Source organism: Columba livia, chromosome 1 (genome assembly GCF_036013475.1).
Source record: "Columba livia isolate bColLiv1 breed racing homer chromosome 1, bColLiv1.pat.W.v2, whole genome shotgun sequence".
In the NCBI taxonomy this organism is placed as follows: Eukaryota; Metazoa; Chordata; class Aves; order Columbiformes; family Columbidae; genus Columba; species Columba livia.
Genome location: NC_088602.1, coordinates 66202568 through 66217049, shown reverse-complemented (window position 1 = coordinate 66217049; position 14482 = coordinate 66202568). Strand labels below are relative to the sequence as shown.

General features: G+C 38.9%; 1 protein-coding gene across 3 annotated transcripts in view; it reads left to right on the top strand.

Annotated features, from left to right (window-relative positions):
• The first annotated feature begins 1108 nt into the window (after positions 1-1108).
• LOC110361080 (opsin-3) overlaps positions 1109-14482 on the top strand; it is a 96517-nt gene continuing 83143 nt past the window's right edge. The window contains exons 1-3 of one of the 3 annotated variants that reach the window (XM_065060106.1): positions 1109-1326; positions 1518-1632; positions 6484-7262. In XM_065060106.1, coding sequence (XP_064916178.1) covers positions 6926-7262 — 337 coding nt within the window. In that variant the 5' untranslated portion in view covers positions 1109-1326; positions 1518-1632; positions 6484-6925. Of the gene's footprint in view, positions 1327-1415; positions 1633-6483; positions 7263-14482 lie in introns of those variants that run through there. The other 2 variants (XM_021292080.2, XM_021292078.2) reach the window with 2 other exon arrangements.

The window sequence follows — 14482 nt, the reverse complement described above, 5'->3', positions numbered from 1 at the left end:
GTTTTTTTGTAACTAGATGCCGTAATGGAGAATTTCAGAAGTACACCTTTTATAAGTGATATTGAAAATATGACCTTTTGTATTTTTAGTTTTAGTTTGGCATCTCTAAAAGAGGTACACTCCTGCTCTCTCCCTCAATGTGACATTAGCAGTTTTTAGTTGTTTTCACTTTGTATTGTGTGGGAAAAGCAGGTGACAGTTTACAATGGGGGTCTAATCAGCACAGTTGTGATATTGTGTATTTTCTGAATGTGATGGTATTAGGTGTATTCCTGATTTATTTATGCAGAAAATTCTTACTTTATTTCACGAAATAGTTTTGCTTAAGCTGAATTTTGAAACAGACTCTTCTTATTAGTACAACAAATAGAAGGGGGTAAGCTTTTAGTTTTCCACTGGGGAAAAGACTCTTTTTAGTAATGTTCAGAAAGAGCCAGTGCTAAGAGGTGTTCAACAGAGCAAGGTATATTCCAGAATATTTTTCCTCTAGTGCTTTTATCTACCAATTCATTCCCCGTGGTCTTTTATTCTCCTGTAGAAAGAAGTAGTAGAACTCTAAACGAGCAGTGGGTAGTAGCAGCAGTAGCAACAGAAAGACACAGTATTACAGTTTTCAAACCATATCTATTTCTGTGATACATGTATTTCTGAAAATAGATTTCAGCACATAGTAACCATAGTGCTCATTTGATCTATAAATGCTCAAAATGCAAAGATACACATAGAAAATATAGACAAAGCAGATGCCCAATAAATTACACACAAGACATGTCTGTAACATTTTTGACATATTTTCAGACAGGATTCCTGATCTGCTGCTGAACAGGTATTTATACCTGGTTGCTTCCAAAAATAAATCTTTCATAGCAATCAGAGTGCAAAGAGTGCACAGCACAACCTTTCTGTGCAGACGTGCTCCACGACCAGAAATGCCCTGGCAGACCCTGTGGGAAGCGCAGGTGGGGCGCAGCCCTGAAACAGGGAAAGAGGGACAGTCGGGGGAACTCCCAAAATGCGGGGCTCTGAGTGCCCCCATACGTTCTCCTTCCTCCTGTGCCCGCTGTCCCGGGGTGGAGCGAGGGGGACACTGTAGCACCACCCCAACGCGGGCGGAGCGCGGCGGCTCCGGGGGCTGCGCGGGGAGCGCGGAGGTGGGAGCAGCGCAAGTCGTGCCTCGCATTACTTTTATTTTTATTTCTGTTTTTTAATTTGTTTTAAAAATCTGTTTATTCCCTCCGCCCTACCGAAGTTGGATGTCTTCTCAGCCCGTCTGGGAGAAGAGAAGGGAGCGGGAGGGGAGACCCCACACCATCCATCCTGCGGAATGTAAGCTCCCTGCCTGCAGGCAGCCCGCGGAGCAGCGGCTCCGCAGGCGCGGAGGGGAGGGCGCGGGGAATCCGCAGGAGGGGGGAGGCGGGGCCCACGGGGCGGGGATTTTTGTTGTCCGGGCGGAGTCCGCTCCGCTCCGTCACCGGGCATCACGCTCCGTTGTGGCGGAGCCCGGCTGCGCCTTCCAGGTGGGCGACCCGGCGGGTGCCGAAGCCAGGTGTCAGGTGCGTCGCTGCTCAGGACGCCTCTCCAGAAGACTTCAGCTGTCTTTTTACTTCGGGTTGCTGTGGATGATAGATGCAGGTGGGTTTGTCTTCCGGTTTTCTATTCTGTTCCCCCTCACAAATAAGTGCAAAAAAGTTTATGAAGGAGAAATCATGAAATGAGATTGGCTGAAGAAGCTTTGGCTTGATGCGGTGGTGAAAGGCTCGGGCAGATCCGGGGTGCTGAGGAGATGCTTTTCTGTTCCCTCTGCTCCAGCCATCCTGGCTGAGGCTCCAAGAGATGCTTCTCATCCCAGCCCAGGAATGGGTCTGTCTCTTTTACTGTTAGCACAAACATTTTTGTGGGAAAAAAAAAAAAAAAAAAAAAAAAAAGCTTCTTTGTATGTAGGAGAGGTTGCCTTAACTTTTAAAATACTAAATAAAAGTAGTTTGTATTTCAAAAACAATGGGTCAAGGTTTTGTCATGCTGTTTTACCACACTGTTAAAATTTTCCTTTGAGTAAATAGTATGTCTATCAAATGTGGTGGACTTCTTAGTATGTATCCTGCACTTATGTTGTTCTCATTTTCACCTCCATCTTTTTCATGAATTCCTAAAAGTAAGTCTGTAGGTCTGCATGCGAGAGGTTTCCCACAGATAGCAGGTTTTGGCAACTGGGAGATACCATAACATTTGGATCACAGAAGCCTCCTGTCTTCAAGACCACCTTTAAAGACTTACCTCTGTGTTTCTTGACTCAGTGTGATTTAGGGCATGGAAAAATTAGTCCAGAACAAACAAGAATTTTGTTTCAGTGTTGTGAAGTCCCACACAGTCCCCTTCTTTCAGCTGTGTGTGAAATAATTATTTCAGGTGATACCTCTGTTTGTGGATGCTTCCTGTTAAAAATAAGTCAGTTTCTCATCTGGAAGAAAGGTTTAGTGTATAACAACTTAAAAATATAGTATTTCTAACATCATTCTGGCATCAGGTCAAGAAATTGATACCTTCTTCATGAAATTTCATCTGATACCTTCTTCATGAAATTTCATCTGGGATTGTCTTTGAAATGTTATGTGTTTTGTTTTTTTTTTTTTTTTTATTATTATTTTAACTTTTCAGTAGAAAGATAAGTTTCTAAATGAAGGAAAATCACTATTTGAGAATTAATTTCACTGTGGACTGAACAACAGGTAGATTAACGCTGTGTGGATGTGTAAATATAAGGAGTTTTTTTGTAGCTCCTCTATATCACAAGAGAATAATGTAAATGTAGTGTAAGAGAGTAATGTAAGTTTTTTAGCAATATTATTTTGAAGTTGGGGTTTATTTATGTTATACAATTTCATCAGCTATTAAATATTTGAAGTTAATTAAGCATCATCTTTGGCACGCTGTACAAAATTGCAAGGGAAGATGGTAAATAATCTGCTAATTAGAAACAATGAATGAGCTCATTTAAGAAAAAAAGTCTGAATCTCTTAGGGCTAATAAGTTCGATAAGTTGGTACTTTTTGGTCCAAAGTGAGGAAGAAAAACCAGCTTCACTGGTGTAGTACGCTGCCCAAACTAATGTGTGGTAGCAAGTGCAGAAAGAAGCTTTACGCTCTCAGTATAAATGCTCGTGTTCCCAGAAGCTGATATAACATCATTTGAAAACTTTTTTCCAGGAGACTGCTCAGACAAAAGTGCAAGCAGTGATGGGTGTCTGTTTTGCTATATCTTTAGATTGCTACTGTCAGAACCGGTTAACTGATGAAGTATTTAATAACTGGTGACGTGAAATGAACTTTTGGCCTGTTTCACCTGGCCATATGTTTTATATTGCTTTGGGTATGTTTTCCATTCCACATCAATTCGAACAAATGCAAGGAGACAAACTGGATGCTCATTTATTTGTTCTGAATGCAAATAGAAGTTTCATTTTTTTTTTAACATTTTTTGAGAAATTTTGGCAGAATTTGATATGGTTGGATCCTGCAAGTTCCTGAGGTTACTAGAAATTAGGGTTCAGGATGCCCTACTAGATCATGGAGAATGGAGAATGCAGTCACCTGTAAGGAAGGGTTGTCTGAGTTGTAAAGTAACCTCTATTAAACCGAGTTACCTGTCTGGAGAAGAAAAAAATCAAGTGAACTTTTGAGCACACAAGCCTATCTTCAGGTGTTTTTCAGTAATAATGTGTATTATTCAGTTAAATTCTAGCATTAAGTAAGAACCGGACCCATTCTTCAAGGGATTTGTATGGGAGTTCAGTGGCTTTACTGAAATCTGAATTTGGCTTGTAGTTCATCCAAAGTTGTAAAAAACTTAACGTTTTATACTAATAAGAGAGTTAGTCCTATGCAATGTATATCTTCAGATATTTTCCTCTGCAGACCCATGTCTCAAGTTCACTCCAAGCTTTTGGAAGCTCATCTTCTTGTGTACTCTTTGTCATCTTTCAGTTTCAATTGGCCGCATGGCTTGACCTTCACAGTGCGCCTACTAACTTTTTAAAACTTACCTTACGCTGAATTGCCGGGGTCTGCTCCTTGTGCCCAGGTATTAAAGCATCCTGCCGTGGCACACCAGGGCCAGAACTTGCCCTGCTGAATCTGGATGGGTTGTGGTCTGCGGAGAAATGACCTGGGCACTGGGCTATGCCTGCACAGCTGGTGTCAGACGGCTAAATTTTAGTCAGCTGAATCCCACCCAGTCAGTAAATGTCCTTTTACAAGCACTGTAAAAATGAACGGTCAATGTCTTTAGCAATGCAGGATGCATGTGGCTGCATATAAAAGATTTACATTTTATTATTTATATTTTTGAGTTTAATACATACATACATACATATATATATATATATATATATAACATTAGCCATATTTGCTAAGGGAATCATAACCTTTGGCTTTGTCTAGCACCACGACTGTGATGCTTTAACGATAATACTATTGGGGGATATTTCAAACCCTTTGCCTGTGATTATTCTGGTAAGGTTAGTTCCCACATAGAAACATTTATGATGGCATACTCTAATCTTTGCTACAGATTATCTAGGTGTAACCAGTTCAGCTTGGAAAAAAAAAAATTACATCTGTAACTAAAATTAATCTGCATGTAAATCAGACTTAAGTCTCTTCTGATTTTGAAGCCAGATTCTGCAATATGCTTTGAAAAAGAGATGAGCAGATAGGACTGATTTCAGTTGCATTCCTCAACAAACAGTCATGCAAACAGAGTGTACAAAATTGTCTTTGTGATGGGAAAAATAGATTAGGTTGATAGAAGCTAGGGTATAAGCAGAATTATTAAAAATATCTACCAATTATTACTTATTGAGTTTATTTTACTGTACATATTTTTCCTGTGAATTCTTCCTTCTGAAACTCCTTCAGCACGATGCTACCGTGCTTTTTTTCCTACCAAAAAAAGATGCAACTGTTTGCCTTTTCAGTCATACAGTTAGTGACTGAGAAACACACAGAGTCATATTTTTTAATCAGTTGTTCTTTCATATGTGTTTTGTTCTACTAAATTTTAACTTTTTAAAATGTCAAGTATATTGACAGTCCCAGTTAGTTTCTTTGTATAGCCTGCAACCAGAATTGTTTAAGGGATAATTATTTGTTAATTATTTTTTTTTCTTTTCAAAATGGTAGAAAGAGTTCAAATGTTCTTTCTCTTAGATATGCCACCTAAGACTCTTACTAATCTAAATTACCATGTACCTGCTAAATGGGGGAAAAAAGCAAAAAGCATCAGTGATTCAGATTGTCAGTGACCAACAGTATAAGGTCTGTGAAGTGTGCTTAATTTACTCATCAGAAGAGAAGGGAAGACAGACCATGTACATTGGAGTTCAAAATCACTGCAATAATGAGAGTTGTTTAGTACAGTGAATTTGTTAGAGTAAGAAGACAGTAAGAAGAAACGCTTGCTATAGTTGTCCACCATGACAAGAAGATACGATGAAAGAAAAAAATCCACAATCTCTGCATCTTCAGTAAACTCTGAACTCTCATCTTTCCAGCTGGTTAATGCATCTTTTCATACTATACAATTTCCAAAAAGCAGTGATTAGGAGTAATACAGAAGATGCTGCATATGAAACACATGTAATCATTCTAGGAGTATATGACTTCTGGAAAAAAAGTTTTCATAGAAGTTTTCTTTTTTTTTTCTACATTAGCAAGCATTTTGAATCAACGAGTGGAAATTCCTACATTTTTATATTATTCTTCATTTTAATAGAAATATCTGTGCAGAATTTGCCTGCAACCATCCGGAAGGCTGGTTAAGCAGTTATCTATCCACATTAAGCACTCTCTTATTGCTTCACAACATACACACACACTGTCTTCACTGCATGTGAATATACAAATTCATGTTTGTGATAGGAGAGAGATGTGAGGCTTTGGGTGTCTGGCTGCTTTATAAATAATGGAGGAGAACATCTGTCCACTGGTAAATGTGGGAGAAGTAAAACTGATATCACAGCTCTACCAGCCTTTGCGAACACAAGAGCTTCAGGGGTTGTGCTTGAAATTATTATTTCTGAGTAAAGAAATAATACTTTTTCCTCCTCCCAAAGTTGTCATTGCTTTAACTCAGCTCCAATCAAGAGCAAAGCTTCACTTGGCGTGGATTGACTTCATATAGAAGACAATACGTTTTTTCCTGTAAAAGTCTTACTATTCATTTCCTCACCTGAGGAACTTTGCCAGTAAGTTGCAAATAGCCTTCTCCAGCTGAAACTGTGAGCTAGAGAAAAAATGTTTAGAATAGCCAAGGAAATGTCAGTGAACTGATTTTTCTGTTGAAAATCACAGAGAAAACTAAAAAGACTGAGAAATATTTGTTACAGTTCAAAAAGGCAGGAACTGTTATTAAATTATGTTCCTACTTCAGTCTTGTTATGGAAATGTTTGTTTTATTTTTACCGTTTGTTTTCTTCTCTGTTTTCAGAAAGGCACTCATTGTCAGAAGAGAAACAGCAATAGCTGCCCTTTGGTAGAAGGGCTGCACATTTGCTCTGAAGGAAGAGACCACGCTCAAGTACTTTATTAAGATACCTTCCATTCTGAGCCTCAAAAAAGATCGTCTAGCATGATCCTGGGTTTAAATAACAAAGATGAATTTGAGGTGATTGATTGGTTGTTTCTGCTGCTCTGGAGTTATGTGCAGAGCTGACCACTGGAAAGGCACAGTGCAGGGCAACACTCTGGTGCTGCTATACAGCATTTCAGATCTGTGTAACTAGCCATGAATTATCTCAGCTGAGTGAAGATCACAAGAATCCTGAGATGATTTGACCTGTAATGGAGGGACACTTTTGGAAAACTGCTGGAGGACTTCAGCACAGGGCACCTGGCATCTCTGCCCTCATCTAGCTGTGTCAAAGTCCGAAATGAATCACACTTGGACACACAACCTGAGCTTTGGTGCACCTACAGATCCTGTTGTGCCAAGGGCTGGGCTCTCACGAAATGGGCACACAGTAGTGGCTGTTTTTCTTGGATTTATCTTGGTTTTTGGTTTCTTGAATAACTTGATTGTCCTCATCCTCTTCTGCAAGTTTAAAACCCTGCGTAACCCAGTCAACATGCTACTCCTGAACATCAGTATCAGCGACATGTTAGTGTGTATCTCAGGCACTAGCCTCAGTTTTGCATCTAACATCCGTGGCAAATGGATTGGAGGGGAGCATGGTTGTATGTGGTATGGCTTTGTCAATTCCTGCTTTGGTAAGAATTCAATGGTAATTCTCTTATCTTGTTAATACTTGCGTGAAAGCAACTTGATGAGCCAGCTGATTGCTGCTCAATGGTTAATAGGAGGATATTATGGCTGCCTTGTTATGGTCAAACACAAGTGAAATGTATGGTTTAAAACATTTTCACGAAAGACTTTATGAAAGAATACTACAGATCTGATAAATATTTCCTAATGTATCCCATTTTTTGAAATTATTTGTTTCTAAGAGCTACCAAGGGCATCCAGAAAGAAGCAAACCACTGGAAGTAGTTTGAGTAAGTGTAGGAACATTTGTAATACTTCCCAGTTTTTCAGGAAAATCTGTGCCAACACTGAAATATAGGGCCCTCAGTTCTGCTTTTGTCATAAATGAGGTCCCCTGAAAGTATTCCTTTTACCATTTGTAGTTATCTATTAGTCTATAGTATGAATTCTGTCATGTCCCAGCTAATGACACTCTTCATCGTTTGATGCTTTCTGTTCTTCCCCAAAGCAAAATCTTTATGTTAAAATTACATACTTGCAGATTCAATAGCAAATTAAGTCATAGGAATGGATTTGTTGGAAATCAACAAAGTGTGCATCAAAGTCACAGTAAAACACTGTTCAGCATTCTTCTCCTGTCCAGACAAAGCTTTTGCTGCAACCACATTTTGCACTGCTAGATTTAAGTTTTTTTGACTGGAAATTATTTAAATAATTAGAAAAGGATAAAGGAAAAAGGACAATCAGGGGAAAGGAAAAAACCTGGTCAGAGGACAGCCTTCATCCCTCCAGGGTGGTCCAGTCCTATAAGAACTACATACATCACCAAGCAGTGACCCTTTCTGTATCTATTCCTACATTTGAAAAAAGGTCTGCTAAATGTGGATGCACATCTAGATGTGATCGTTATCTCACCCAGACTAGGAGACTTGCCACAGCTCCCGCTTGCTGAATGTCCTCGTTTTGGTGCCTCCGGGCCACCAGGACAGGAGTGAGCGCATCCCTGTGTCTTCTCGCAGGCTGGAGTTGCTGTGTGTCTCGTGCAGGTGCTTTGGCATGAGAAGTGGTTCTGCAGCCCTTGATCTAGAGTCAGGCTGTGGATACAAACCCACATTTTCTACTTGAAATATAAGCTCGCAATATTTCCAGGGGTGCCCTTGCCTTCCTCAAATGTGTGCTCCACTAATGACAGCTATCTCCGCCTGAGAGCTTCCTCTGGGAAACTGCTGCTTTGCCCAAAGTGAGCTCTCAGGAGTTAGCAGTGTTGTACAACATAAAAGCACTGACCTCGGCCATCTGAAAATAGGCTCCATTATCAAAAATGCCCTGGCATGATGTTTTGGGTTTGGTCTGTGTGGAAGAGAATGACGTCATCTTCTTCCATGTTTCATTCCCATTTTTGTGAATTTTAAGAACTCCAATATTACAGTATCTAGTCTTCTCATGGATGAAAAGGTTAGGACTGATTTTGGGTTTTTTTAATCTTTTGATTTTAGCCTCTTTTTAATTATTTAGGGGTGGGATGGGAAAATAACATTTGAAGAGAGCGGTGGAAAATGTATGTGTTCAAGGGATTACAGAAAAAGCATGTTGAAGGTGCTCTTTGAGCCTGCTCTCTTCTGTCAGGACACCAGTGTGTTACCTTCCTAGTAACTGTGGAATTAAACCAGCAAAAGGGTAAGTTACGTTTCTCCTGAGGTGATTTGCTTATGGAATAATTCTTCTAAGTCAAATCCTCTGTATAAAACAGCTGGATGGCAAGAGTGCAGGCTTCTCTGCTATAGTGATGCCGCTGTTCATTTGAGAGTTTCTGGTATAATTCTTAAAATTCTTGAATTTTACTTATATTTAATAATAAAAAAATATTATTTTTAAATTATTCTTAAAATTGATTAGATCATCAAGGGACAAGCAAGTAAACAAAACCACAAACCCCAGAATGCTGAAGGTGGCTTCAGCTCCTCCGAGTGCTGTTGATGTTGTCAGCAGGGTGCCCTGGGTAGCTGCGGCAGCCTGAATGCAGATAGTTATTGAACTGTGCACATGGAAACTTTTTGGGACAGTGTTTAAAAAAATATATATATTTTGCAACTATTTTATCGAATTCTTACAGCACTCACAATACTTTTTCTTTCACTAGAGCATATAAAGTGCATACTGAAGAAGATTACTTGCAGAGATATAGTTTTTAAAAATCACCAAAAAATAGCATTAGTAAAAGCAAATAATAGTAGCAGCTTGTTTAGCATTTATATATCTCTATGGACAGATTCTATCTGCCGATAAATACCATTATTCATCGGGGTTTTTTAATTTCTTCACTCCAAAGTGTGCTAAAGAATAGCCACTGTAGCTGTGTAGGGTGTTGATGGTTTTTCCAGGTCTTAAAGCACTTCAAAACAAAATGCTTAAGTATATCACTATCTTTTTTTGCATTCATTGTGTGCTGTAAGCAACACAGACTGAACAAGGATCCATTGAATGAAATGGCTAAATTTCTTTTACGTTAATTGAGAAGTGACATGAGAAAGTTGAGAGGTTTTTATTGATACTTGCAGGTATTGTCGCGAAAAGAAAAAGCAAATAGCATCTCATTCATTGTAGGTTTATTTTCTCTGTCATCTGTGGAATTTGGAAAAATTGTATAAAACTTATTAAAATTATTTAGAAACTCAAGAGGTGGAAATTCAAGTATATTCTGTGTCATAAGCTGGTGGTTTAAGACCTCACTGAGTGGCACAGTGTAATTACTGAGGATAAAGAAGCTTTTTGTCAGCAAGAGGATCTTTGGCACCTAAATAGTCCAGTTTAGATCACAGCCTTTTGACCTGGTCACTGTAACTGCTTCGTGAGAGGCAAAGCTGATTAGATTTATAGACATAAATGCAAAAGCCACAAAGACTTCAAAATACTATATGAGGCTACAATATAAAAGGAGCATATAATAACACAGAAATGACAAAACTGTGCAGGCTGGGAGAACATTTCTTTGTGTTATTTACACTTTTATTGCAATCTCTTATCTATTCTTCAGAAAAAAAACATATATACTTTTTATTCACTAAAAATTAGCTTACCCTCTTCTGCACCTCATGTCTGATTTTGGCCGGTCAAGGCTAAGAGGGATGGTCCTAATGTTTGGGTTCCAGAATAGAGATGTGTAGTAGGAAAGGTAATTAAGAAGAACTGAAGTTCAACAATCAAGCTTTGTAAGAATACAGAACTTTCATGAGACAGATCCTATCCTACCAGGATAAACATCAGTATAGAGACAGGATTTTGGATGATCTTACAGTAAGTTCACTGGCTTCAGTTGGATTGTTCTTTCCTGTACTAAATGAAGATAGGTACCTTATTTTTTAAACTGCAGTATTTTCCTAAATCATGAAGAAATTTGAAGTAGGCAACTAATCTTCATGATGTGGTAAGTATTTACAGATCTGTAAAACACATCTAAGGCAACTTCAAACTGTTAAAATATTTTAAAATTTACTTAATTTTGAAAAGACTTCTGAGTCGAACTGTATTTTAGGGTTTGTTTTTCTTTTTTCCCCCCTCCTACTTTGTTTTGAGGTGCTATGAAAACCTCCTTCTTCCTGTTTAAAATAAAATAGAGAGTGAAGGTATTATCCCCCATATCAGTGGCCTGGTTGAAACCTGAGCCAGTAAAAGCAGGAAGCTGAGGTTTGCTTCAAATATAAATGCTTGATGATAGATCACTCTTTTTGTCTGAAGTGTTTTACCTTTTTAAAAATCATGTAATTGTTGCCCTGGGAGGTGGCCTGGAAAGCAGGTCTGATTCTCCTGCCAACAAATAGACAGTGTAATGTACGTTGATATCACTTACTGTGGAACTGAGCTGTAAGTTCTTTGGCCAATCCATTGCCTACTCCAAGCCTTTCAAAACCATGACCCGAGAAACAAGGGGTTGCCATGGGCACAGTGGAACCAAATGTGGACAAAGTATGCTTGTTTTATTTATGTGTTGCTTTCCACACATCTGCCTTGTGTTTTCAAACCATTCACTGAAAATGTAAGGTTTAAAAACTAGTAGGAAGTGCAGATGCTGATCAATAAGCATGTAAGGAGGACATTAAATACCATGAGACCTGCTGTGGAAGCATATGAGCTGTTGGGTCTTGATCTGATGGAGCATGAGGAGGAACAGTATAGTCTGTTCCTTTCATAAATGATTTTACCCTGGTGCTTGTGCATATTTGCAGCTCCATCAACTACGTCACTGCATTGGGAACTGCACGTGTCGCTGAGTTGGGGAAATGAATGGATTTGCTAAATGCTCTCCTATTACCCACCACTTAGCCACGGTTTGACAGGCTCATGCTTATACACTTAATCAAACATGGAAAGGCACACAGGGACAAGACACTTTTTCCCAGCTGACCTCTGAGTAAACTTTGCAAGCAAGATGTAGTAAGAACTGTTAAATATATAATGAAATGATTAAGCATTAGATTTTAAATTGGGAAAAATACATTACTTAGTAACATACTCCCATAGATAACGTATATGCACACTGTGATATGCCATCCTAAAATGAAGTTTGTCATACGGCTTTGACCATCTCACACATAGTGTCTACCGTGCCCCATATAAACACTTTGAATCTCTGGGCAGATGAAAACTTTCAGAAACATTTCATCTTTTCCCAACATGCTTGCACTAATGTAGACTTCCAAAACATGTAGGACAGACAGAATTTGGGCTTGTATGGCTTCTGGAATTTATTTTCAGAATCAAAGTGCTATATCACTGTTAAATATTAAATAGATTAATACATATGGGAACAGTGAAGATTTCTCTGGCTCAGAAAATCCAACACTACATTCTAATGATGGAGAAGTTTCAAGGAACATCACTAACAAGGATATTCTTGTGACTGTAGAACTCTTTGCTCATGTTTTCAGGTATCTACTGGTTGTTTTCCTCAGACTTCATGGTGATTAAAATACCTGGCATTTGCCTGAGAAGTTAATTCCAATATTTCACTTAAAAAAATTAGTTCAGATTAGTGTTCTAAAAGTGAATGTCAATATGCAAGAGGACACAGAGGTTCCTATGTCATGTGAAAGCTGTGTGATTTGAGACCAAGTCTTCCCATACAGGATCCTCTCTTTGTCTTGCATGCAGGAGAGGGCTATGTTCTTAAACCTGTTCTAACAAAAGTAAGGCATGTATATGTGCCTTTATGTCCATTGATAAACTAAGGTCCTATATAAAGGAGGACTTTAATATTTTTAGCAACCCTGTAGTACCTAACAATGTGAGTAGATAATCTTTTCAGTTGCATTAATGCAGTTATTGATTTATTCCCCTGTAAAATTCCAGAGAATACACTGAATGAGAAAGGGAGCTGCTCAAAGTTCAGCTGCATTGTGACCTTAAATAATTTTCTTCTTAATCTTTTATCTTGATTTGATATTCCGTGGCTTAGACTCACTACACTAAACTAAGGTACTTAAATTTAGAGTACAGACTTCTGCCATTCTGGAAATGCTCTGCTTATGAGATGTAATTGAGATCTTAGGTAAAATGAATGGCTCTTCTGTGAGAAAATACATTTATTTCCAGGAGTAAAGACAATCTTCTTTGGCTGGATCCTGTAAGCGTTTAAGCCTGATGTTTTCTGAGCTTTGATACAGCAAGTCCTCACCTCCCAGGGCAAAACTGCTCTCAGCAGCTCCTCACCTGCCCACTGAACATGGATAGCTCCTTTTCCAGTGGCTTTGGGATGCGATTAAAGTGGTATTTCTATAAATAAAGTTGATAGCAAGTACAACTCCTCAGTGGTGCCTGAAAATCTGTAGTTCTGCATCAATCCCCCAAAATGTTCTCTGCTTGAAGTGCATGGACTCTGTTATGCCTGCAGTCAACATGACCCATGCAGGCTTTCCTAGGTAGTTGTTCAGCATCAGAAATACTCTGCTGTTTCAAAGAGAGGAGTTAAAAAAAGGGACTGATTAATGGGATTAGGTCAAAGGTGCTTACAGTTCCTTGATCTAAAAGATGAGAAGTTTTGTCATTACCTAGAGCACTTTACTTATTTTAATACAGGGTTACAACTAATGGTTTGTCCTGTTTTTTTTCTGCTTAATTTTGAGCTCGTGATGTGCATTAGATCGCATAGTAAATGGAAACACAAAACTACTCATTCAGGAGATATATAATCTGAATTCCTCTTTGTTCTTCCCTCTCTGGAGAAACTGAAGCTAGTCTGCTGTTCTTTTTATTTAAATAATTAATCATTGAGGTGGTGGTTTATTTTTAAATACACTTCTGTGGGCTATATTTATATGGAAAATGAAATGCTGAACCCCCTTCGAGACAGATGTGAATCATCTGACTAAGACCAGACATTTGCCAATCCCCCAGGCTTCTTTTATAATCAATAGAAAACCAATCTTTTACTGCCAGCATGAAATTGTCTGACGTATTTCAGTTGTTCTCGTCAGGGTCATATGAGCTGTGTCCCACAGCACCCCTTTATCTCCACCAGCTCTGAAAGCAGCCCAAGCTCCAGGTGAGATATTTGCTTTGTACTTTCATGAAGTCATGAGATGACCCTTACAATCAGGGTGCTTATTGCTTCTTTTGATTTTCTATCATTTTCTTACTTTTGTTTATAATTCCCTCCCCACTTCAGTGTCCTCTCCCTGCATTTTTTTTTTTTAGTTTCTTTCTGGCTTCTGTAGGCTTTAAACACTGTACAATGTTGAAATCACTTGGAATAGTTGTCCATGAGTGAGCATTTGAAAAACATCTGCTGTGTTTCCATGAAGAGGTGCCCAAGGCCTCTTTCAGAGCTTCAGATCCCACATTCATCATGTATGGGAAATATTGGAGAAAAAGAGGCTAAGAGGAGACCTTATTGCTCTCTGCAACTACCTGAAAGGAGGTTGTAGCATGGAAGGTGTTGGTACCTTCTCCCAAGTAGCAAGTGACAGGCCAAGAGGAAATGGCCTCAAGTTGTACCACCAGGGGTTCAGATTGGATATTAGGAAAAATTTATTCGTGGAAATGGTTGTCAAGCATTGGAACAGGCTGCCCAGGGAAGTGGTTGAGTCACCATCCCTGGATATGTTTAGAAGATCCATAGATGAGGATCTTAGTGGTGGGGTTGGCAGTGCTAGGTTAACAGTTTGGCTTGATGATCTTAAAGGTCTTTCCCAAGAAAAGTGATTATATGGTTCTATGCTTTACCTACAAA